This window comes from Vitis riparia, chromosome 5 (assembly GCF_004353265.1).
Source record: "Vitis riparia cultivar Riparia Gloire de Montpellier isolate 1030 chromosome 5, EGFV_Vit.rip_1.0, whole genome shotgun sequence".
Classification (NCBI taxonomy): Eukaryota; Viridiplantae; Streptophyta; class Magnoliopsida; order Vitales; family Vitaceae; genus Vitis; species Vitis riparia.
The window spans coordinates 11,308,726-11,334,840 of record NC_048435.1 but is presented as its reverse complement, the minus strand read 5'-3'; the positions used below and the strand labels follow the sequence as shown (position 1 = coordinate 11,334,840).

Here is a 26,115-nt window from a genome sequence, read left to right as displayed (position 1 = left end):
AGTGTGATTCTTGAGTTTTTAAATATAAACTCCAGGTCAACACATTTCCACTCTCCATCCATCATATCTAAATTTTCAAACACTAGAAATGCCCCAGAGTATCCCCTTTCTTGTTGACAGAGTAAATTTTTGTTGTCCTACATGAAACCTAAAGACATGTTAAGACAGAAACTTAGAAACATAACTCCAAAACCAGTTAATCACAACCTGAAGCCAAAAACAGTGATCATGATTATCCCAACAAGATTCAAGATTTCCCGAGTAAATCAAGCTAAGGGTATTTACAAAACTTGCAACAAGATCCTGAGATTTTTAACCCACTTTTTATTGGACTGGTGACATTGATTTCCCATGGTTAGCCCAACACTTCATCCTCACTTACGAAAATCAAGAACCCACCCTGCGAGTGAGAGCTCTATTCCCACTGGTGTGATATAACTTGGTTGCCTAAGTGTGAAACTAGAAAGATCTTAGACCAGGAAATCATCCAATCCCTTCCAGAAAGAAAACGGAAAGGGCACTTTCTCATGCTGAAAAGAAATACATTGTAATGAGAAAAGAACTTAAAAATCTTTCAAGCTACTAGAAGAAAAGTTTGGTCTCTCCCAACACAGCTGATTATGCAGTGCTATACACAGACAAGCAAAAGATGTCATATCAAATAATCAGCCAGAAAATCAGCTTTCAAAAACATATATTCTAATCATCAAGAGTGAAATAGCACAAGAAATTCACTGATAATGTTAGCCAGAACTTTCATAAATATCAAAAATAGATCACGTCATGGTATCTTCAAGTCAATCAGTTTCCAGATCAGCAATGTCTCGGCATTACAATGGCCTTAATCAATATTACATGGTAACAATAAGATTGCATCCCACATTGTACATTGGCATTTTTCACAAAATTATTTCTTCTTTATCAAGTATAGCCCGAGACTATGTAAACTAACTTACAAAGGAAAATGGAAGCAAACACCACAATTTCCTTCTCTTCTACCTTTCACTGTTGAGAAACTAAAAACCGATTGTAACCTTAACTTCCAAATTAAAATAACAAAAATATTAAAACAAAAAGGATAAAAATAGGCAAATCTATTGTTTATAAAAGAAAACAACTGAAATTAGCAAAAAATAAACATTCTGACACCCCCAAACAATTTAAAAAGGTACTCTAACCATCAATTTCAATCAAAATAACAACAGGATTAAAAACAAGACAGGTTAAATTTGCCATATTACAAGTGCAAGTCACTAAAGGTATATAATAATCATAAAAAATCTCCCCCAAAAAACTCTCTTCCTCACTCTCATATAAACATCTAACTTTCAATTATTCACACTTTGATATTGTACTGTGTTGCACACAGAGAAGATTGCTTGTGCCGCCACCATTTGTATTAATTAATATGAAATTGAACACTCACTCACCATGGTAACCGGGAAACTGAGTCCTAGTTAGAAAACACTTTTCTGAAGCGAGGATAAAACTTCTTGGAATGTTTTGGGAAAATGTTTGGGAAGGCTTGGAAAATATTTTAGTAACAGAGAAATGTTTCCCAAACTCATGAGGAACTTGTTTCCAATAATTTTCATGTTTTTCTTTTATGTTGCCAAGTGTTTCCAATAATGAATGAAACATTTTTCCCAAAAGTCACTTCCAATGCTTTCCCTAGTGCTCCTGTTTCCATTCAAATAAAGGCAAGAAAGTACACTTTACCAAGATCCAAATTAACAATTTTACAATCATTTATGTAAAAACCATAATGGCATATTGCTGAATTTAGAATCGCACACCAAATATTCTTATCTAATTTAGAATTTCAAAATAATTTTGATGTATAAATTAGAATGATAATGAAAAATAAAACAACAAGAGAGGCTAAGTGGAATTATAATCATTAGAAAATTAATGACTGAAGATATAATGCAGCTAACTTCAAGAGTTATGGACAACCCTTTTTGTAGAAAATTCACTTCCAAAAGGGCCTTTAAAATAGAACTCTTAACTGCTCTGCAACCATACTTGAATTAGTATTTTTGTATTGATATCAAATGAAAATACAGATTTGGGAGTAACATCAATTACCCCTCAAACTCTTAATAGAAAAGTTAAGTAACAGCATTTTTGTTAAAAAATGTACATGATAATTTTTATCATTTTACTCTAGTAATAAACAAGGAAGAATCAGAACCAAAAAGGAAAAAGAAACAAGAAACTATCACAATTAATGGAAGCTGGGAAAATTTTACATACATTCATGATGAATCATCTTTCAGAGGAAGATCATTGATTGGAGATGAGATATAGTACCCCTCATGCTCATTAGACTCAATCAGCATCAGCACAACTTCCCGCATTGAAGGCCGGTCAGGAGGGGACATATTTGTGCACAGTATAGCAATTTTTAAGACAGCAATCATGTGATCAACAGTATTTTCGTCTTCTAGATTTAAACGAGTGTCAAATATCTCAGATGTCAATGAATGGTCCCGAATATAATTCCTCACCCATGAGACAAGATCGCCTCCTTGATCTAGTGGCTGTACAGGAGTTCTCCCTGTTAACAACTCCAATAGAACAACCCCATAGCTATATATGTCGCATTTCTCTGTAACCTTCATAGTGTAAGCATATTCTGGCATGAAGAAGAGATAAATTATCAATCACTTACATAGAATGATGATCAATCATCTCATCTACAAAGCTCAACCCTGCTAATAGATGATGTATCTTTCTATGGTAGACAGACAGACAGATGTATAGACACGCATACCTATATACAGAGTAAGGGAAAGAAAGAGAGAAAGAACAAATGTTTGTTTTTCTCATGACAAAAAATAGATTAGAATTCTCTTCTCTCTGTGTCATGGTACCACTGTCAAATCAATGAACAAATGAGAATGTATTAGTCATACAACTGAGAACCTCACCACTTTTCCACCCAGATTTTTTGTGAAACTATAAAATGTATAATTGAATGTTATCATGTTTCATCCAACTGAAAACCTGATGCAAGTAGATACTCTTTGTGAGGTTTGAGTCTAGCAGGACAAAGCAAGTTTGTTCAAACTGGACTAAAACAGCTAAAATTGAGAAATTCTCCAATAATGCAAACATTCTCATTGATCCTATCACTAGGGTGTGATTTGTAATTCCAGGTAATCATTTGGAATCCCTTTTTTGATAGACTTGAATTAGCAAGAATAAGTAAAATAAACAACCGGCCAATTTGTACAATAAGTCCCCAAAAATCATAATTTTTATTTGAGGCATCAAACAAGAGCTATTAGAAAATGACAAATAAGTAAAAAGGCTAAGGAACTATAGCACACAAGTCACGATATATGATATGACTCTTTACAAAGAAAAGAGGAAAGGAACCCCAAATAAGGGTACTTCTCCAGCAACTATAGGATGTCAGTCCAATGTTTAATGAATCTCGAAATAAATACTATTATAGGAAAGGACAATAAGGGAGCTCACCAGGGGCAATGTATCCGTATGATCCAGCAACAGCTGACATTGATTTAGATTGAGGCATGTCCACAACCTTTGCCAAACCAAAATCACCAACATGAGCTTCAAAATTACTGTCAAGTAGAATATTATTAGATTTTATATCACGGTGAATGATCCTTGGTTTGCAGTCATGATGTAAATAAGCAAGACCTTCAGCAGCCCCAAGAGCAATAGTGAACCGGGTTTGCCATTCCAAGCTACAAGATGCCCCATGAAGCAACTCACCCAAACTACCCCTTGCCATGTACTCATACAGAAGCAGATTGGAACCCTGGTGATAGCAAAAACCATAGAGCTTCACAATATTACGATGCCTAATCTTTCCCAGTGTGAGAATTTCAGCTCGGAAACTGTTGTCAATGCTGTTTCCTTCCCTGTTAGAGGCAAGCTTCTTAACTGCAATGGTTTGCCCAGAATGCATAACTGCCTTATAAACAGTTCCACAAGCCCCCCTTCCAACCACGTAGCTGTCATGAAAATTGTTTGTGGCCTCAACTAGATCTTGGAAAGTGAAACCCTCCTTGGGAGGAAAGTAGATATCAGAAACAGATGAGGGAATCTCTTTGTCTTGCAAAGAAGCAACTACTTCAACTGGACGTCTCATAAAATATAAAATAATTACAATCAGAATGAGAGAGATCCCACCTACAACAGCTGCAACTACTGTGATGATTTTACCCCGAGGAGCATCCACACTCTCCAAAGAAGGAGGAACAGAACTAAAAGATGGAGTTCCATTGCAATTGCTAAGACGCCCACCACACAGGCCTTCATTTCCAATAAAACTGCTGCTAACCATGTTCTGAAACAGTGGAATGGAAGGTAAAGGTCCAGTGAGGTCATTGTATGAGAAGTTGCACCCCATTAAACTTGAGAGATTTCCAAATGTGCTTGGAATTTCACCACTCAAATGATTGTTGTTAAGCAGTAGAAACTCCAGTAAAATAAGATTCCCAAGCTCAGGTGGTATTCTCCCCGAGAGATTATTATAACTAAGATTCATTGCAATCTGCAAGCTTGAGAGAGCACCCAACTCTGGAGGTATTTCACCTGAAAACAAATTTCCACCCATCTGCAACTCTGTCAAATGGGAGAGATTTCCCAATGCTGCAGGTATATTTCCAGAAAATTTATTTTCGGAGAGCTTGAGAAGCTCCAACTGCAAAAGAGTCCCAAGTTCTTTTGGTAAAGCATCAACAAAGCTGTTCCTGCTGAGATCAAGTCGTTGAAGCATCTTGCAGTTAACAATCGTAGGGGAATCTGTCCAGTGAGAAAATTAGATGAGATATTAAAAGTCACCAACTCGGAGAGGTTCCCTATCTCCTTTGGTAACTCAGATGTGAAGTAATTGTTTGCAAGATGAAGCCTTTGTAAACTTCTGCAGTTTGCAATCTCTGGAGGAATTAGACCACTGAACTTGTTCTGGTCCAATTCAATAGCTGAAAGGTTCACCAATCTGCACAACTCTAAAGGGAAGCTTCCAGTAAGACTGTTTCCAACCAGACGAAGTTGCACCAAGGATTTACATTTTAAGACCCCCATTGGGATATTTCCATACAGCTTATTAGACTCGAGATTCAACAAAATCAAATTAGATCGTCGACATATATGAGAAGGTATGCTTCCTGTCAAGTGGTTTTGAGAAAAATCAACCACCCAAAGTGGGCTATAAAGTCCAAGAGCTTGAGGAATACGACCAGTCAGACGGTTGTCGAACAACTGTAACTGGAACATTTGTGTCAAATACTGAAATCCAACAGGAATAGGACCTGTTAGGTTATTAATCGAGAGATCAAGCTTCGCCAAGTTCCTCAAGCTACTAAGCTCATTTGGAATGACACCACTCAGCTCATTCTGGAAAAGATACAGTAATTTTAGACCCTTTATCTTACTGAACTCAGTTGGAATCCCTCCAGTCAGGTAGTTCTCTGAGAAATCAATTTCTGTGGCTTGAGAAAGATTACCTATCTCTCTTGGAATGGTACCATTCAACTCATTTCTATAGATGTATAACTTCTTCAAAAACTTGAGGCTCCCAATCTCCCTGGGTATCTCTCCCACGAGATTATTCTGGTACAAAGCAAGAGTTTCAAGATGTGTACAATTCCCAAGTTCCTTTGGGACAAAACCTGACAACTGATTACCCCAAAGAATCAGATCCGTCAAGTTCCTAAGCATCCCAATCTCCTTGGGTATTTCTCCAGCTAAATCATTTTGGGCAAGTCCAAGATATCTCAAGCTCCTACATCCACCAATCTCTGCAGGAAGACTTCCAGAAATAGCATTCTGCCCAGCTCGAAATGTTTTCAAACTCTTGAGATTCCCAAAAGAACGTGGCAAGGGACCTGTGAGATTGTTAGTGTATGCCACTAATTCTACAAGCGCGTAAAGATTCCCAATCTCTTCAGGGAAAGGACCAGACAATTTGTTATTGCATACATTCAAATCTGTCAAACAAGACAAACTACAAAATTCAGCAGGAATTGACCCGTCAAACTGATTATCGTTCAAACAAAGTGTCTCCAACTTCGAACAATTTCCAATCTCCTTGGGTATATTTCCAGTAAGCCCATTGTGAGAAACATCAAGATAAGTTAGGTAGCTCAAACCACCAATGCTAGGACTTAGAGTTCCAGACAGATTCATCGAGTTCAAATCAAGAGAGATGACCACTGGATCATAACCCGTGCAATTCACACCTATCCACCCACATGGTGTCTGATCACTAGGATTCCAGTTATACAAATGATTAAATTGATCGTAGAGCCCATGCTTCAGCTCAAGGAGGAGTAGCCCCTCGGAATTCAACCCTTCTGAACCACAAACCAGAAGAGCCGCAACAATTAAAAATCCAGTAAACCCCACCCCGAAAAGTCTCCTTGATCTGCAATTCTTTGACATTCTAATAACCATGGGAACCACCAAATTAATCCAACAAGTTGATGGTTTAAAACCTGCACAAGTCTAGCCACCTCAGATTGAAATGCCCAAGAACCCAACTCATGCAGTCAGTCCACAAAAAAGTGACATGATAGTGATAATTGAAAAAGGGTTTGGAATCCGGAATTACGAACCCAGAAATTCAATCGTGTGAAATGAACTAGGCTTCAACAAAGGGTGATGAATCAATTAAATCATAGAAGCCAACAATAATTTTACCCAAAAGAAAAAAGAAAAGAAAACGCGCGCACACAAACAAAAATGAAGGTCGGCAACACAAATGGGTGATTCTGAAATGTAGCCAGAAATCCAATCATCTTATATCAACCAAACTTTGACAAACCAATCCAAAGGGTTCGAGGAATTCAGAACTTGTAATACAGATAAATCAATCAAATGAAAGAATCCAACCATTTAGAATTCAGAAACCCAGCAAACCAAACAAACCAAAAGTTCAAAAAAAAAAAGAAAAAAAAAAGTTAAATAAGGGATGAATGAAACCAATAATCATTAAAACAGAACCCAACACTTCAAAATCGAAGAACCCAAAAAGGATCAAGACTTTCACATACCTCAACACTATGGGCTTATCGCTCATCACTCATCAAAAAAGAGATACAGAAAACAACAGCTCCACCATTTTCCACAGATTCCTTGAGATGACAGTGAGAACCGCGTTATTCATGAATTACCGGACAAAAGAAGCAAACCCGGTTCCTCTTTTTCTAAGAAAAAGAAAAAGGTGGGATCTTCAATTTGGAGCACAAAGATCAAATTTTTTTCAAAAGAAATACACCGAAGCTCTTTTTTCTTTAATTGAAAATGAAACAGTGAAAGCAAGAGGAAGCAGCACATACGTCGTGGAAGTTCTTGGTGAAGTGAAGGGAATGATGATGAAGGATCTTTAGGTGAATCGAAGGGACGGATGAGAGCTCCTCCTTGAAGCTCTAATGGCCGACAAAGCATGCTTTCCCAATTTCACCTCTCTCTCTCTCTCTTGCTTCATTCTCTCTCTAGTCTCAACTCCTCTTTTTTAGTGCTTGCAAACGTAACAAAACGGAGGCCAACCTTTTTGGCCAGAAAAAGTTTTTATTTTCTCAAGAAAATTTTGGATTTCTTCGATTGTGACAGGTTTGGTAGTTAGGTACTCGGATATTCAAACTTGGGTCACTCTCCACACTCCACACTCCACTACAAATTTACAACACACCTCCGACCAAAATTGATTTCTTCAATCCTCATGGGGTCCTTCCTTTCTCTTCCCCTACATTTAATGTCATATTATATACTTTTTTTCTCAAAAAAAAAATTAAATTAAATTAACCCTTTGAATTAATTCTCAAAAATGTTCATAATCAGCCATGGACGCGAAATCTCACATTTAAATCCATTTAACCGAGCAAAACGAATGCCAATGTCTTGGTCTTCCTTTGCCGTTGAAAAAGAAGTGAGTGAAAGCAGCCAAAAGAGCACAGACAAACGACGCCGTTTTGCTGGTTTGGCACTTTGTTTGGTAATTGGACCATGGAGGAAAAGTACAAAATAATGGGACATTGGAGGCTTTAGGGCCCACCAAATTGGTGGGAAAATGTAGATAACCTCTTTGAGTTGTCCATGCACTAGAGTCTATATCAAAGGCTTGGATTCTATGTGGAGATAATACCAGTCCAACACCTCATAATGTGACCTTAGAAAGGTGAATTTGTTGAGACCCCACCTTATAGAAAATCAAATTGGTGGGAGCACATGTCAGTCCGATCAGGCCCCTTGACTTTTATGTGCCCCCCATTAGTCTTATTTATCAGACCTAGTACATAATTTTTATTTTTTTTTAGGTTTTTTATTTTTATTTTTTGCATTTTTTTCTCTTTTGAGTTTGGCTATTCTCCACTGAAGTCCTTGTGAGATAATGTTTATAATTAGCTAACTAGTTGGCCCTTTTTATCATTTTTTTATTTGGATCATTCAAATTAGAAAATTCCAATCTTAATTCAATGTGGTTCAATCGTATATGATTACGTATTCTATCCTATTTTTCTGTCAACTTGGCTTTCATATTTTTTTATAATTTTTTTTCTTTTATATTTCGTTAATTTATTACTTTTAAAAAAAATTAAAATATTTTTTTCTAAATACTAAAAGTAATATACCCTTTTTTTTGTTTGATCATATAATTTAAAACCAATTTTCTATATTTAAAAATGAAAAAAAAAATATTTTTAAAAAATTTTAACACTATTTGATGGAAATAATTTTTAAAAACAAAATGAAAATAGATAATAATTTTTATAAAATAAGTAAGAATTATTTTTATTAATTTTTAAAAATATAAAAAAACATAAATTTATTTGACCATTTGATCATATTTTTAAAAGCTTATTTTTCATTTTTAATTTAAAAATAATTTTTAAAAACAAGTTCACAATCGAACCGCTCCGATGTTTAACACTATAAATCAACGTTTAGTTTTAAGTTGTTAGAAAGAATACCCTTTATCCTTATTAAAAAAAAAGAAAGAAAGTTTTCCCACTAACAAAACATCATAAATGGAGATAAATCAGCAAATTGAGATGCAAATGGGTCTTCATGATTAATAATACGACTCGTAGGAGATTTGATACCATGAAACATACAATATCGAGGTGGGAATCCAGTGGCTTGTGAAGGAATAAAAGGAGTGGTCAATGAACAATTATTTTGGGGGTTGGGTTTGATTATCTTGAGATTGCGTGAGATCTAACTCTCCAATTTTTATTATAATTAATGTTGTGTTTGCGTCCAATCAACACTTGGATCCTTAAAAAATGCAGGTATATCAACGCGCCTAAAGCCTAAGACATTGAATTCAATCCTTCTTCCTTCTCTCTTAAGATTCGGGCTGGCATCAAATAATGTAAGTTCCCTTGAGCCTACCTCGATTTGTGTAGCGAAAGCCAGACGTAGTAGTATATAAAAGTGTGGTTATCTTCTTCCCCTCATCATCTTCTACCTAAATGTACCTACTATTGTTGTTAAGTGTTAACTCCCCCATGTGATTCAGTCACATTTCAATAGGTATAGCTTATAGAATTCTTATTAGCTTTAAGCTAAGATTTATATATTTATATCTGAGAATGAGTTTGGTAGTAATTATATAAAGTGTTTTTTCGTTTTACAATATTTAAAAATTAATTTTTTTTTTAAGTATTATAAAACGAAAAAACACTTTTTAAAATCATTATCAAATATAATCTTAATTTTTTTTTTAGAAAGTATTTTTTTTTAATTGTTCACTTGATAAATATAATTGACACCTAAAATTTTTATAACATAAGACTCAGGGTGTTTGATAAAATCTAATATTTATTTTTTAATGACTTAAATTGATTTTAAATTAAATTATATTTAAGCTATTTACTTAAAATTGATTATTTATTTCTTATTTTAAGTATTAAGATTATATGATGAAATTAATTTAAAATTTGTTTTAAATCGTCAAATTAACATATTTATCCTTATAAATTATAATTAGGGTAAAAAAATTTGAATAACAATGAAGATAGTGAAGTAGTAAAAAAAATAATAGAGGTAATTACTGCAAATAAGGAAATATAAGGAATATTTAATATTTATTGAGAAAATTATTTTAAAATATTTTCAAAGTAAATCATTTTTTTTCAAAAATATTAAAATTATTTTTATATTAAAAAATTTAAGCCTATATTTGCTTCTTGAAAATTTTGAGAAAAAAATGGAGGACAAGAAAATAAAGAACAAATAAAAGAGAAGAAAAAAATGAGGAAAAATAAAAATATATATTTTAGAATTATAATTATTTATTTTAAAATTTTCGTAATAAATCAAATAAGAGAGATCCAAGAATGTGAATGTTTAATAATTGAAAATAATAAAAACAAATATATTTATTATTTTTATTTTTCAAAAAGAAAAGAATTTCTAACAACTGTGTTCTATAAAATATTGAGAAAAATGGGAGGAAAAGAAAATAAATAAAAAATAAAAATGAAGAAATATATATATATATATATACACATTTTTGAATTAGTAAATTATTTTTATTTAGCTTTTGAAATTTATTTTCTTCATTTATCATTTATATAAATATTAAATAATTTTAAATACATAAATTTTAAATCATTTTAAATGATTTATTTTTTAAAAATCCGTAATATATCAAATTAGAAAGATCAAAGTATATGAATACTTAATAATTGAAAATAATAAAAACAGGTATATTTATTATTTTTATTTTGCAAAAAGAAAAGAATTTCTAGAGAAAAGCATCACTCCATTGTTCCATCATCTCCACACAATTTTGTAGTGGTGGTGGTGGCAAGTGCTAAATCTTGGGACAGATATGGGGCTGATACTCCTTTGATATTTTGCTCCCAAACAGGGAAGAGCACCCAAAAGTCCAGTACATGAAAATGCCCTAAAAGACAGGAGCTTGGTGTGTAGATGAGCACAATCACACCTGGCCATAAGCACATGTCATCCCTCAGCCACATAGGCCAACCCCTAGGCTTGGTGTAGGTCTGAGTGGGTTCCCTGTTTCATCCTCCTAGGGTGCCCCAACTCTTAGTGGCCTCCCTGTTTTATCTTCAATGGGGCCACTTTTCTCAACTCACAATCACCAACTCCTTAGTGGATGCTTCAATGAATTAATTCACAGATTTTTTTCAAGAGATAAGGGGAAAAAATTGTCATTCGACAATAATAATAATAATAATAATTTCCATGTAAGGTGGATCCCACTACACCGTTAAAAAAATTATCCATAAAAACATGTGATTAATCAAATCATACTATATTTATCTTTATATCCCATTTCTTTGTACTTTAGTCTTATTTATTTGTAATTTGGTCTTTTTTTTATATATCTTAGTCTAATTATTTGTACTTTCATCCAAAGATCAAAATTTATTTTATACATTTTGAATAATGGAGATTAAGGGCATCAAATTTGTTAGAATACTTGGACAATCCAATCCAAACCTTAGAACATAAAGGTGCATGTGTCTCATCTTCCTAGAGATCTAGATTTGAGCACGAAGTGTTTAAGATTATAAATATTAGATTTATGGGTTTTTGAGCACGAAGTGTTTAAGATTATAAATATTAGATTTATGGGTTTAAAAACATTACTTTTCTAATATCAATTTCAGTAGATAAGAGGATCTTGAGAACTAAAGATTTTTCGTCGAATAAATTTCTCTTAAAACTTGGAATTTGGCACTTGAGGATGGTGGACTTCTCTTTCTGTATGGATGGAGGTTAGGGCTCTTTATCTAGAAGGCAATGACTAAGAGTGTTTAACCTTGAACCTCTAAGGGGGTTTATAAAAACTTCTTTATGGGTTTAAGCAATCATAATCTTTATTGTTATTAAAATAATAAAACTTAAATATATGATAACTATGACTAAGAAAAACCAAATATATTTTTACACAACTTTATAGATTTCAAGTTGTCACCATTTGGGATCAACTTTAATGTGTTCAATTGTTTTTAAATTAGAAAAATTACTTATTTACTAAAACTAATGAAATCCTAATTTAAATAAATAAAAATAAAATATGAATAAAGATTTCTTAAAATATTTAATGAAATAAATCAAATAAAAGAAAATGTCTAGGAAAGTTTTACAATCTAGTGTTGAATCCTTAGAGATAGAGCATTATAAAATCCAAGGTTTAGGATAAAAATAAATCTGAGATCAAATTGAATCTTAGGGACCAATATTAAATTTGAACTTAAATTTTTATTTTTGAGAGTGGATTTTTGAAACTAATTAATATGATGGTTAATTTTGGTTTTTAATTCTATTTAATCAAAAGCCAACATCCATATTGTAGATTGGACCATCAAATTCCTTAACAATAGAATAAAATTGAGTTAACTAGTGATTAAGGTTTTCCCAAGAATCATTATTTACTTAGTAAGAATCATTTGTATCTTATCTAAGGTAAACTAACATAGAGGGTTTATTCTTACCAATTCAAATTTGAAAACTTAACCAAAATTAACCATTCAATATATTACCATTTCTTATCATTCCTTCTTTGGATTCTTTATTTTCTCGTTAGGATCTCTGTATTACATTAAATAGAATAGAAAGATTGGAAAAGAAAAGAAAAGAAAGCTTTATTAAAGAATTTAAGAAGAAAGGATTAATCTCTCCCTTTATATTTCATACCTCATCAACCCTAAAATAAAGCATATATATATATTGTCTAACCCTAAAGAAGATATGTAACATCTTATAATTGACTACTTGTTCCCAAAAAATTACTTAAAATAATAATAATAGAATTACAATTTCCAAACGTTTGGGCCCCACTTTGGATTGGAGATGTGTCAAAATTTACAAATCTCAAAGGATTGCAACTTATTTTGAATTGAACAAGGCACATGTCAAATTTTTCAACATGAATTTTGACCTAGAAAACTTCAAAAATCATAACTAGTGTACTAACTAGAAAATTTTCAACTTGGTAAGTTATTGGAATCCTTGGGTTCAAAATTTTTTGTCATGCTATTGAAAAATTTTGGCTTGACATTATACCATTGTGCAACTTGTTTCAATTAGCCATAACTTTTTTGTTTCAACTTTGATTCACACACTGTTTGAAGCACTAGATTCAAACTTCCTGAAACTTTTAAATTATATGTGGTTTGATTAAAAAAAACATGGAAATTATCCTTAATTCACCTCAAATTTAAAGTATCCACCGTTGCCAAATTTTGGCTTTCCAATTTGATTTTGAACTTGATTTCATTTGCTTCCAACCTCCTCCTTCATGGTTGCTTGCCTTCTATCTCACTCCATAACATTTGTTTCACATCTTTCATACCCATGACCTTCTCATTTAGTCATTTCTTAAATCTTCTTATGTTTCTCAAGTCTTGAGTTTCTCTTTAGGCATATTTTACCATTTCCTTTTCTTTGGTTGAAATTACCTCTTGCAACTTGTATCATTTTTCTCCTTTAAATTTAAAATTAAGCTTAAAACATATGTTAGATCCATAACTAGGGTCTTAAAACCAATTCAAATTAATTTGGATGAGTTGAGTATTTTGTATTGCATAAATCATATAATATATGTCACTAGCATATTGATAGCTACTGAATGTGCATAAATAAATTATTGGTTCCCCAAGCATAGGGATGTGATTGTAGCTTTGAAACCCAACAAGTCAAGTGTGAACCTTAGGGAGATGATCTTGGAATAGAGGTGAAGTGGAATGATCTAGAGAATAAAAGTAATATGTAGTGAAAAAATATTTCTTTAAATCTTGCTTTGAGAAAGAAGGTTGTTTTGTTAAAAATGAGAATTAATTAAAACTTCTTAACCTTATCACCATGGAATGACCTTTGCTACTATTATTATAACTAAGACATTTAAAGGTTCACTTAGTTGGAATTTCTTCAACAAAGCACTTAAATTTATTTAAGAGGTATTAACCTATCAATTGGATTCCCATGTAAAATGTTTAAACTTCCCAAAACTTCAATTATTTGGCAAATTGCAGCATTAAGGGCTTAATAATGGTTGTTCCAAGTCAAAATGGTTTTATCATTAAGTGCTTGGAATACCTTAAAGGGGTCCCTTAAGCTCCAAATACCAAGATATATATGGTGTCTTTAGTTAGATAAAAGGGATCCAAATGAAAAGTTGCTTTAAACTATGAATATATAATGGTGCAAAGACTCATTCTAATGATGGAAGGGGATACCCTACGACCCCATTTCCTCAACCTAACTAATTAATTATGAGGCATTAAAGTAAATATAACTTAAAATAATGGAATATTTAGCAAGAAATTGAACGTTAAGAACTTAAAACAAATATGAAATTGCATAAATCTTGAATGAAAAAATAATTCAAAATGCACTTTAATTAAAAATCAATTTAAGAACAAGAGAAACTATCTAAAGCATTAATAAGAAAGTATTTAAAACCTAAAATGAATGGAGAATCAAGAATTCTCTTCTAATAAGTTGAGATTCTACTAATGATGTGTCAAAATTGAAAATGAACAAACCTTTTTCTTGGTTGCTATTTTTACTTTCTATTTTTTCTCTAACCAATTAGAACGTGGAAGCATCTTCAACATGTGAAGTATCTAAGGGTGGTTACACAAGTGGAGTTAGCTCATTTCCTCAAGTTTAACAACAAAAGGTGTCACTTATGGGCGACAATCACAAGCTCTGTAGAACAAAGGCACTATAAGAAATAACACTTTTAGTCACGGTCCTATGAAACCGTGACTCTACGTCACAGTAGTAGGTGCAGGTAAAGGTATTGGTCAGGGTTTTCTACTTGACCATGACCATTTGGTTAGTTATTTGTGACGACCATAGAAAAAATGTTTTCTAGATGATTTGGTCACGACCAAGTAATCTATCGTGACTAAATGTAGATTAATTATCACAGTCAAGTAAGTGGTCGTGACTAAATGTAGAAATTGTATTTTGTTTTTTCAAATGATTTAGTCACGGTCACCTACTTGACTATGACTAAATGTAGAATTATGGTCATAGCCAAGTAAGCAACCGTGACTAAATGTAGAATTATAATCACGGACAGGTAATCAGTCGTGACTAAATATAGATTTATCGTCACGGTAAAGTAGGTGACCATGACTAAATGTAGACAATATGTTGTTTCTTTTTTATGATTTGGTCATGGTCAAGTAAGTGACCGTGACTACATATAGAATTATGGTCATGGTCTCTTACGTAAATGTGACTAAAGATAAACTTATGGTTACAGTCAAATAGTTACCGTGACTAAATATGGACTTATGGTCATGACATTTAATGACCATGACTAAAATTTGTTATATTTAGATAATTAGTCTTTTATAGATTCACATTTTCCAAACCTGTTATATACTTGAACAAACTCATTTTAAACATGTATATACAATTAAGTATCTAAAACAATTTCAAATTTCAAAATTTGAATGTAGTACAATATATTGTAATCAATTATCCCAAACTAGTTAAGCTAATATATCAATATCTATCATCAAATAACAAAACTATAAGATGACAAAAAACAACAAAAGAGATTCAAATTTAGTTTCACATTCTAACATAATGTAAAAAGTCAACCAACCAAACATCACATATATAACAGTCATAGAAAGCAAAAAATAGGAGAATATATTATATGAAGATGTAGCATAATCTCCAAAATTCTATTGCCTTGGTTGAAATTGTTGCATCATTTGCATCATCTATTCTTGAAGTTGTGCTTGCAATTATCTTTGCATTTCCATCATTTTTCCTTCAAACTCTTCTTTCACTTCTTCTCGTGTCTTTCTTTGAACTTCTATCAACCGCTCTTCAAATGTTTTTTTTTACATGTGAGAGTTCTCCAATTGCATTTATTAACTTTTGTTTTGCAGCTGCTAGCAACTCTTGAGTATTTTCTAGTTGTGTTGCAAGAGTACCTACTGATTGTCTTCTACTAGTAGAACCAAAGACTGAAGTAGGAGTAGGACCAAACCCATATACCCTCGAACACGTCCATGCCTCTCTGGACCCATCACTTGGGTATATATCTCATCTATAGATGTATATGCTATAGATGATGAAGAAGCAGAAGAAGATATCTTCTCAAGTTGGGTAAGTAATTGCTGAAATTGATCCTAAAATTATAAAAAAAACAAAAATAATTGTTAGACTTCTAAAATAATTTTATGTGGTTATGATTGAAATATAAGTATATACAATTTATTTACTTCATTACCATAATCTCTTTAGAACGATCATCAACAGGCGTCCCATCTTTTTTTGTATGTGTCAAGGCAAACATCTCAATTCTGTTAGGCTTGGTCCGATCTTCCTTATTTTGTGCCTATTCTTACAAGTGAAACAATTTAGTTATTTTTTATGAACTATCTATATACAAACAAATCTTATAATAATAAATTTTAAACCTGTTCATATCAAATTTGGGCATAACTTTTTGATCTTGATGTATGTTTTATCACTTGCTTTACCCTATTTGCTTTGTTTTTTTTTTCTGACATATCCTACATGAAATAAAAAATAACATGTCACTTATATAGATACTACAAACTTAATAAAAGTTGCTATATATGATTTATTAGGTTAAATATAGCTAATAAACATTATCTTATGTCAAGATGTGTATCACAACATACACTATCAAGAAAAGATCATTATGTTTACCTTTGCCTCAAGCATGCCCCAAAAATGGATGAGCCACCTCCACTCATCATCCAATAAGTGTGGAGGTTGATGACACAATCTTTCCTCATCTGTATCATAAGGGGTATAATATTTGCCTTCATTTTGCTCCTATAACTTCTGAATAAATTTCCACAACAACTAAGAATATAACTCTTGCATGCTTCATCTACTTCATTTATCTCCTGTATTTCATTAAAATATCATGTATAAATAAAACTTATCATTTTTAAACAATAACATTAGAATTTAGATGAATAGTAATTGATATATACCAATACTAAAGCCCAATTTTTTTCCCTTGCATCGTCACTAACATGATTCCAATCTTGAACTTGGATGGGTACATTATGTTGAGATCAAACCAATGTCCCCATATAACTTGAGAGTCTTTCCCCTTTTCCATCATAAACAACTTGTCCTTTGTTATTAAATCTTGCTGATTTCTTTTCCCTGAGTTTCATGGTGAGTAAATCCAAGTTACGTGTTGGCCCACATGTCTTTTTTTTGGTTGAGGAGGAACCTGTTAAAAGCAATAATGAGATTATAAGAAACACAATTTATTTATCTTATATAAAGTTAAACATTAAATTTTTTTCACCACAAAAATTAATTATATGTAAACATATTTATCATATATAAGGTGAAATGAAAATTTCTTAATCATGCCAATAGTGGAAGGATCTAAAGAATCAGAAGGACTAGAACTACTAGGAGTAGTAGTCATAGGTGGTTGCATGTTTGACAATTGTTGTAAATTCTCCAATTCATCTTTTGCAACCACTATCTGTACTCTTCTTCTTTGAAGTGACATTTCCTACATAATAAAATAAATTATAACATATGGTACAAAATAAGTCACATAAATAGTTTGAAATAAATTACAACTTATATACCAAATAATATATATTAAGTGCTTACCAACATTATTGGCTACACATCATCTATATCATCATCATCAACAATAAATTCATTATCTCTTTCAACAATGTTTCCTTATTGTGATAGTAGAACATATGTGTGGACATTTTCTCCTACAATATCATTTCTATCCCAATTAATTAAATCATTCTCGACCAAGTCATGCACATAACGTTGACTATGAAGTATTATAGACTGTTGATATGGCTCTAGATCATCAATAGATACGTCCCGATTCATATCATTAACCCCTCGAGTTTGTATCTCTACAACAATATGCCATTTTGTGTCTAAAACACGTGACTAAAACACTCATTCATCACATCTTTTATCACGGTTGATAAAATCACCGTGACTAAAAATATTGGCGCTAGAATTTCCCTCCACCAAATATACATATAGTCACGGTGTCAAATAAAGTTGTGACTAAAATACCTTCTTAGGTGACGGTTGTTAAAATCATCGTGACTAAAAATATTGGCACCAAATTATCCCTCCATTTTTTCCCTAGAAAGTTGATAGACATTTATAGTCACAATATCATCATGGTTGTGACAAAATAATACCTTTTGGTGACAAGATTTTGTGATCGTCACTAAATAATCATCACTAAAAACCTATTTTTTTTTTTTTTTGTAGTGAGGATAGCATCTAAGATGAAATACCCTCTTAAATTAGAAGCATCACTCTTCTTTCTCTAGTGGGTTCTCCAACCAAATGACTTCTAAAAATTCTAAAACTTAGTCAGATTAATTTCAAGAAGTGAAAATCCAACAAAATTGATTTCAAGTCATTTGAACATTTCTAACATTTTCAACCACTTCAAAATATTTTATTGGTTAAACAAGGACAACATTTGAGAACTCTTTGCAACCTCAATTTTTTGGGTCAATGCACCCTTCTATGTATTGTGCCTCGATTTGCATAGCCTTATAGCCATCTCATGGTGGTCCATTGTCACTCATATGGTTTACTATTTTTGAGTTTCCTTTAGAAACCTTTTGTCAAGGGATTTTTATGGATCCCAAATGTGGCCTTAGTTGTACCTTAGCTTAGTTCACTTAGTTGCACTCTTAGTTTAACTCATTTAGTTGCATTTTAGATTTAGGTCACTTCGTTGCATTTTAGGTTTAACTCACTTAGTTTCCTTTTAGTTTAGTTCACTTAATTACCTTTTAGTATAGTTCACTTAGTTACATTTTATGCTTAACTCACTTAATTGCTTTAATTTAACTCACTTAGTGACACTTTAACTTAGCTTACTTAGTTGCATTTTAGGTTTAACTCACTTAGTTGCATTTTAGGTTTAACTCACTTAGTTGCATTTTAAGTTTAGCTCACTTGGTTGCACTTCGACTTAGCTCACTTAGTGACACCTTAATTTAGTTCGCTTAGTTGCATTTTAAATTTAATTCACTTAATTACACTTTAACTCAACTCACTTAGTGACACCTTAGCTTAGTTCACTTAGTTGCATGTTAGGTTTAGCTCACTTAGTTGAAGCTTAACTTAGTTCACTTAATTGTATTTCAAGAAAGCTCTTAGCTGCACTTTGGGATGGTTCATGTATATGCATATTAAGTTCATTCTATTTAGGTGCACTTTAGGATAGTTCATCTAAATGAATATATTTAGTTCATTCCATTTAAGTATACATTAAGATAGTTTGTCTAGACGCATTTTAGGAAGTGTTTTTTAGTTACACTTTAGGATAATTTCATTGTTACCTTGCATAGTATGTGCATAGCGTTTGATAGGAGAAAATAAGGAAAAATTGAGACTCGGAGATTGAACAAGACTCTTGGAGAATGACATGAGATTTTTTAGATTAAAAAGATTCAAATTATAAGAGGGCATGCCATATGAGTTGGAGATTGAGAAGGATTCTTTTGAGAAGGACTTTTTTGGGAAGTTGAAGGTTGAGGAGAGGACTCTACAGGGTGTATGACTATTAAGATTAGGATAAGGAAACAAACACTTTTTGGAAAGATATGGAAGACACGACATTGAGATGCATTGATTTTTTTTTCTTTTTTTTTTTTCTTTAGATGAAATGATGGAGATTGAAATTTGAGAATATTTGTTTGACTCACAGTTTTCACTTGGAGAGTTGGAGATTGAGTAAGATTATTTCTAGGCACAACATGAAGACTTTGTGATATAGAAGGATTCTAAGATGTACATGACATAGTGAGGAAAATAAGGAAATGAAAGTTCTCCTAGGTGGGTGACAAAGAGATTTGGAAGGTATGGGAAGACATGATTTTGGAAATTTAAAAAATGTAAGACTTTTTTGGGTGATTCACGGTATGGGGATTTGAAGATATGGAAGACGACTTGAGAGTTTAAGGAAAGGAAGATTCTCTTGACGTATGGTTTTGGAGAGTTTAAAATTTAGGGGATTCTCTTTGGTGAATAGTTTTTGAGAGTTTGAAATTTAGAGGTCTCTTTGGTAGATAGCTTGGGAGTTTAAGGAAAGCAAGTGGAATTGGGAAAGATTTTTGGAGAGATACACAACTGCCATATAGTGAGATTGGGTTGCCATTGAGATGTAGATTGAGAGAAGTCTCAAAAGTACTCATAGCTACATTGGTTTTGGATATGGAAATGAGAGTTTGAAATAGGTCTTGCCACATTGGAAATATGAGTTTTAGGGAAGGTAGGATCCTTTTGATTGAGGGCATAAGAAATATTGAAAGGGAAAGAGAAAAGATTGAGAGGATTTTTTTTAGAGAGACTTGAGAGTGAAGAGAGCTTTGGGTGGGGACTTGTTTGGCTGCTAAGAAAATTATTAGAGATAAAAATTCGAGGAAAATTTGGGAGTGAATTTTGAAGTAAGCTGCAACTGTGTTCTTACATAGATGTTAGTGAAAAAAAAAACTGAATATGGCAACCATGAATGTTGGAGGTTCAACCACCATTTTTTGAATTTTTTTATTGTTGCTAATGCTTGAATTTATGGAGAGTTTTGAGAACCGAAGATTTAGCCATGTAAGTGGAGGGAATCAATGGAATTATGGTTGGATTTTGAGAAAGAAATGCGGCTGCATAATGGACTTTTTATGACTGATTTGTTTTAAAGATAATTCATATGGTGGACGTTTGAGGAGAATTTCATGGTTGAATTTTAGTGGTTGCATATGCTTAATTGCGTGTTGAATTTTGGTGAAGATTCATAGTTAAATATGTGGCTGAATTTTTATGGAGAAAATGGTGTTTCGGTGTCTGCATAATGGAGGTTTGAATTGCTAAATTTTAATGGTGGAAAAAACATATATGATTTGAAGAATTTTAAAGGTAAGTGCTTGATACTTTATTTTTATTTTTGATTTCATATCTTCTTCTTCTTCTTCTTCTTCTTCTTCTCATGACAATACAAATTTTAATTCATGTTTAGGTGTAGATGTATAGGCCACATGGATTGTTTATTAATTGATGATGATGATTTTTTTTATTTTTATGTTGATGCTTGTTTAAGTGATAATTGTGAGATTAGGATAATTTTCCTTCATTTTTATTTTTTATCAAATCAAGCCATTAGATAAACACATGAAAATTGGCTTTGAAACAAATATGTGAATGTGATTCATGTTTCTTTGATTTTGTGTTTTTAGTTTATGGATGTTTGTAGTTCACTTCTCACAATCTACACACATGTAGCACTCATAAGTGATCACTTTGTTTAGCTGATTAGGAACTAGCTTAGGATACTTTTGGATCATGATTTGGCACTTAAAATAGGCCGTTAATGGTCTTGTATATGTCTACATATTTGATTTGTAATTTATGTCACTTCTCAATCTATATTTAGGTTCACATTGGCACACTAGAAAGTTCACTTTCACATACTACACTTTTCCTTGGTTGTTTGCATATGATATTTTATGTTGTTTAGTGTCTTTAAAACCTTTTACGAAATAGATTAATCCTCCAACTTCTCTTAAAATTTTATCTTAGGTCATTAAGGTTAAAAATTCATTTCCAAAAGACATGCAACCAATTTCAATCGGTATGCACATTTTCATTGATTTTTAAATGAATTTCGGATTTTGTCACATAAAAAAAATTCATGTCTCCACACTAATGGACCAATTCCTTGTCTTGATGAACTTATTAATGATCACATGAGGTTAAGGAAGCATGAATAATTTCATAGATATTAATTAGGGACTTGGTAAATCCCTACATTCAAAGTTCTTTAAGAATAAATACTTTATTGTTCTTTTTCTTATTTTGTTGAACCTTTGAGATGAAGAATTTAATTCGAATTATTTAGAGCTTTTCTAAATTTTTTATTATGATTGAATAATGTTATAGATCTCCTAAACATGTCAAAGGAACTTTGTTTGAGTCCAAAACCTTTTTCCAAGTAGGATATATAAACTTATCTTTCAATAGCTTCATTTTTCACTTTTTTTTTAGACAGTTGAATTTCTATTGTAAAATAAAGTTAATTGATGACCACTTCAATTTATTTTGGTATTTTTATTTAATTTAGACTTCTTAAATTGAAATTTAGGACCTTGTAACACTTAAAAAGGACTTTTCTAATGGGAGACACAATTTTGTCTTCTTACATCTAATGCATTAACCCTGTTTTGTAGCTAAAGGTTGATTGCTTTAAATTTAATATGACCCATCATGATTATATATACTTTTTAATTATTTTATTTGTAATGTATTAAGTTTTTAAAATTTTGATTCGGTTTTATCATGCCTCTAGATGGGTTAATTAAATTAGTCTTTGCATGCTATATGAATATGCTCTATTTTGGAATGATTGTGAGTTTCTTGAATTCTGCTATATATTCAGACATAATTAAAAACCTTGGCTCATTAGATTATGTTCTAGACTTGATTAGGATATTGTCCATTTTTTTTCTTGATTAAATACCATGCCTACCTATATGTTTTGGATTTATTTTGTAAACATGCCTATTACCAGATGTTGAATGTTCTATAGAATAGTCATAAGTTTAATTTAATTTGGAATAGTTCGAGCATAATTAAATTCTTTGGTCTTTTGAAATGTAATCTTGATACATAGATAAGGTTTCATAATTTTTATTTTGATAAAATACCATGTCTAAAAATTTTATTCCGGATTATATTTTGAACACTTCATTTTTGCCCCATTGCTGAGTATTTTGTTCATTCTTGATAATTCTTCTTGTCTTATGTATAATTATGAGTTATTTTAATCTTGATTTTTGTTGAAGGCATATCGCACACATTAGGTACATATCTCTTTACATCATTATGTCAATTTGTTATACTTCATTTGGGTATGTTTTGTGGATATATGTATGCTAAAATTCATTGTTGCCTATGCATTATTATCACTTTTGATTTTTTATTACGGTTGATTCACATTATGTATGTTATGAGATTCTAGCTATGTTATATTGTTTGTGAACTAACTCTATTGTTTTATAAAAATGCTTAACATGTGTTTCTTCCTTTCTTTGATTATTGATTCTTTGAGTGTGCATGGTTAGTTTGAGTGATGTAAATTATGCTCTCATTATTGCTTTGATATATTCCTAGATTTTGAGCATCCACTTATTTACAAATCAATTGTCATAGTTACCTTAATTTAATTAGTAGAGACTTGTTTTATGCTTAGAGGGGTGCTATCTTATGGTATCTTTTCAATAGGTAATCTAACCCTCAGGCTTAGACTCAATTTTCAAAAACATGGTTTTCCAAATAAGGAGTCACTCTTATAGTTTTAATTTTTATTTTTTTCCCCCTTAAAAAAAAATGGTGTGACGACTCCACTTTTTTTTTTTTTTTTTTTTTTTTTTTTTTTAAAAAAAAAAATCAGTTTTGCCATTGAGTGGGGATACACATGAAAAATGTAGGTTCACACCTTCATCCTTTTATCCAACATGTTTTAAGTGTTAGGATAGAACCCTTAAAAGCATGACATGATGAAATCAATTCAAATTTATTATTTATTTAATATATTCTTGTTTCACTTTTATCTATCCTATTTCATGAATTATACCTTATGAGCATTTTGGCTTAACATCTTTTGCATTGTACATGACTTGGGTGTAATAGGAGTTGACAAAAGATCCACCTCATAGGTTTTTTTCAATTAGATGATTATTTCATAGCCAATTCATGGACTTAGGAAATTCATTTGAGACTACATTACCTCCAAATTTGAGGGATGACTAGTCTTGGTTATTGGGATTGGTTTTCTATTATGAGTGCACTAGTTTATACAACTATATGTTGGACAAGACTTACTGTAAGTCATGATGTAAGGCTATGAGATAGTCATGACATCACTAAGCTGTTTACTACATAGTCTCTCAACCTTAAGAGAATGCTAAGCTTGTGCCAAAGTTTTTAGTGGCTTTGACCTATGGGTAAGACCCTAAGATAATCATATATCCTCCTATGGATTTGGTCACTATTGATGGAAACTGATAGCAACAAGTATCCTCAATAGAGACACCATGATATCTCATGGAGCTTGAGACAATGTCCCATTTGAAGATCCTAAGAATGTATGTTTAGGTAAACTATGCCCATCGTAGTTCCTTAAGTGAAATATGAGATAAGCTCTTTGTGAGCTAGGACATGTTAGTTGATCATACAATAGGGGGATTTATAACTTAAGGATAATAAAGGTAATCTTAGTAAATTGATAGCATTCATCTTATTAGATAACGAACACCAATTCATGAAGAGACTGGTAGGATAAAGACCTTAAAAACATGACATGATGTAACTAATTTGGAATTTATTATTTATTTAATTATATTCTAGTTGCACTTATATCTATACTTGTTCCATGCATTATTCTTTATAAGCATTCTAGCCTACATCTCTTGTATTGTACATGACTTAAGTATATTAGGAGTTGTATAGAAGATTCAAGTAATAGATTCCTTGCAAATAAATGATTTATTTATAATCGATTCACGAACTTAAGCAATTCATTTGAGGTTGTAGTGCACAATATCCTAATTAGAAGAATGGTTGGTCTTGGCCATTGGGAGGTTCCCATGGTGAGTACACTGGTGTGTATGGTTACATATTGGATAAAACCTATGGTGAGTCATGATGTAAGATTATCATAGGTTGTCAAGACTTCAATAAGATACTATGTTATATTGTTACCAACATTGAGAAAATATAAAGTTTAAGCCAAAGTTATTAATAGCTTTGACCTATCAATAAGATCCTAAAGTGATATATATTTCATGTGGATTGGGTCACTACTAATGGGAATCAATAGTAACATGCATTCTCAATAAAGATATCATGATATCTCATGGACTTTGAGACTGTGTATCCTTGGATGATCTTAAGGATGTGTGTTTAGGTAAACTATAGTCATAGTAGTTACTTAATTGGAACCTGACATAAACTTTTTATGAGCTAAGACATATTCATTGATCCCATAATAGGAAGATCTATAACTTAAGAATAGTAGAGGTACTCTTGAGAGATTGATATTTCTAACCTTGGTACACTATAGACTTCAGTTCATAGGAAAACTTTATATAATGGATAGCAGGTCATAAACCCAAACACTTAGTATCTCGTTGTAACATGCATAGGGTATTAAAGTGCACCTAACTCTCTATAGTAAGATGTTGAGACAACTTTAGAATTGGATTTTGAGGGAACCAATACTATCTTATAGGTCCTAATGGTCCTCATTTGAGCTCATATACCTTGATGGTGTTAAGAATCCCAGATTGCTTTGTTCCTTAGCCTTAGATCTGTTATGGTACATGCATCTACCCTAGGCTTCTCTAAATCTAAAACAAAGTGGAATCATGGCATTCAAAACATCAATATGATATTAGATTTGGAGAATAATGAAAACATACCTAGATTTGGATGTTCCCATATTAATTCCAAACCACAGAAGATGTTGTTGAAGAATTTGAAGTTGAAAAAGACATCTTAGATCCCGTTTATTGGATAATCTTCCACCTGATCTCTCCAAAAACAATCTAGGCATTAGTAAAGGGCAAACTTTTCTCTCTAAAGGGTAGCTAGGGTTCTTTGTGCTCTAAATTAACTTAAGCCATTAGGATTGTGTCACTTAATCCAATGCACTTAGGTTCTAATTAATGTAATAGAACTTATTGGGTTCCAATTAATTAGTTAACCCATTCCATAAAGTAAATTCATAAAATCCAGTGCAACCTTATATTTTTACTAAAATGCCCTTATGCATACTTATGAACTATAACCCAAAACCCTCAAAACAAATTGTCACCATGAACTTAGAGTTTGAGCAGGGACCACTAGGACATATAGGAAAATACTATATTCAAATTCTAAAATTGATTTAACATTACATGAAATAGAATCAACTGCATTCTAGTATCCTATGTAATTACAACGAGGCATAGCTTGAGTTTGTGCCTTACTATTGAAAGAATAGAGAAAAGAGTAAAGGTGTTTTTGGTTTTCTAAATTTCTTTCAAGAATAGTGTTCAATAACAAATAACTCTTTTTGGTTTTTTATACATA

At 32.0% G+C, this 26,115-nt stretch overlaps 1 protein-coding gene across 1 annotated transcript; it reads right to left on the bottom strand.

Annotated features, from left to right (window-relative positions):
- Positions 1–2,022: 2,022 nt before the first annotated feature.
- On the bottom strand, positions 2,023–7,549 carry LOC117914759 (probable leucine-rich repeat receptor-like protein kinase At2g33170). The gene is given in 5 exon segments (XM_034830217.1): positions 2,023–2,638; positions 3,487–4,776; positions 4,779–6,476; positions 7,035–7,187; positions 7,320–7,549. Coding segments are annotated over 3 exon segments (3,327 nt in total). The 5' UTR covers positions 6,436–6,476; positions 7,035–7,187; positions 7,320–7,549; the 3' UTR covers positions 2,023–2,258.
- Between the last annotated feature and the right edge of the window lie 18,566 nt (positions 7,550–26,115).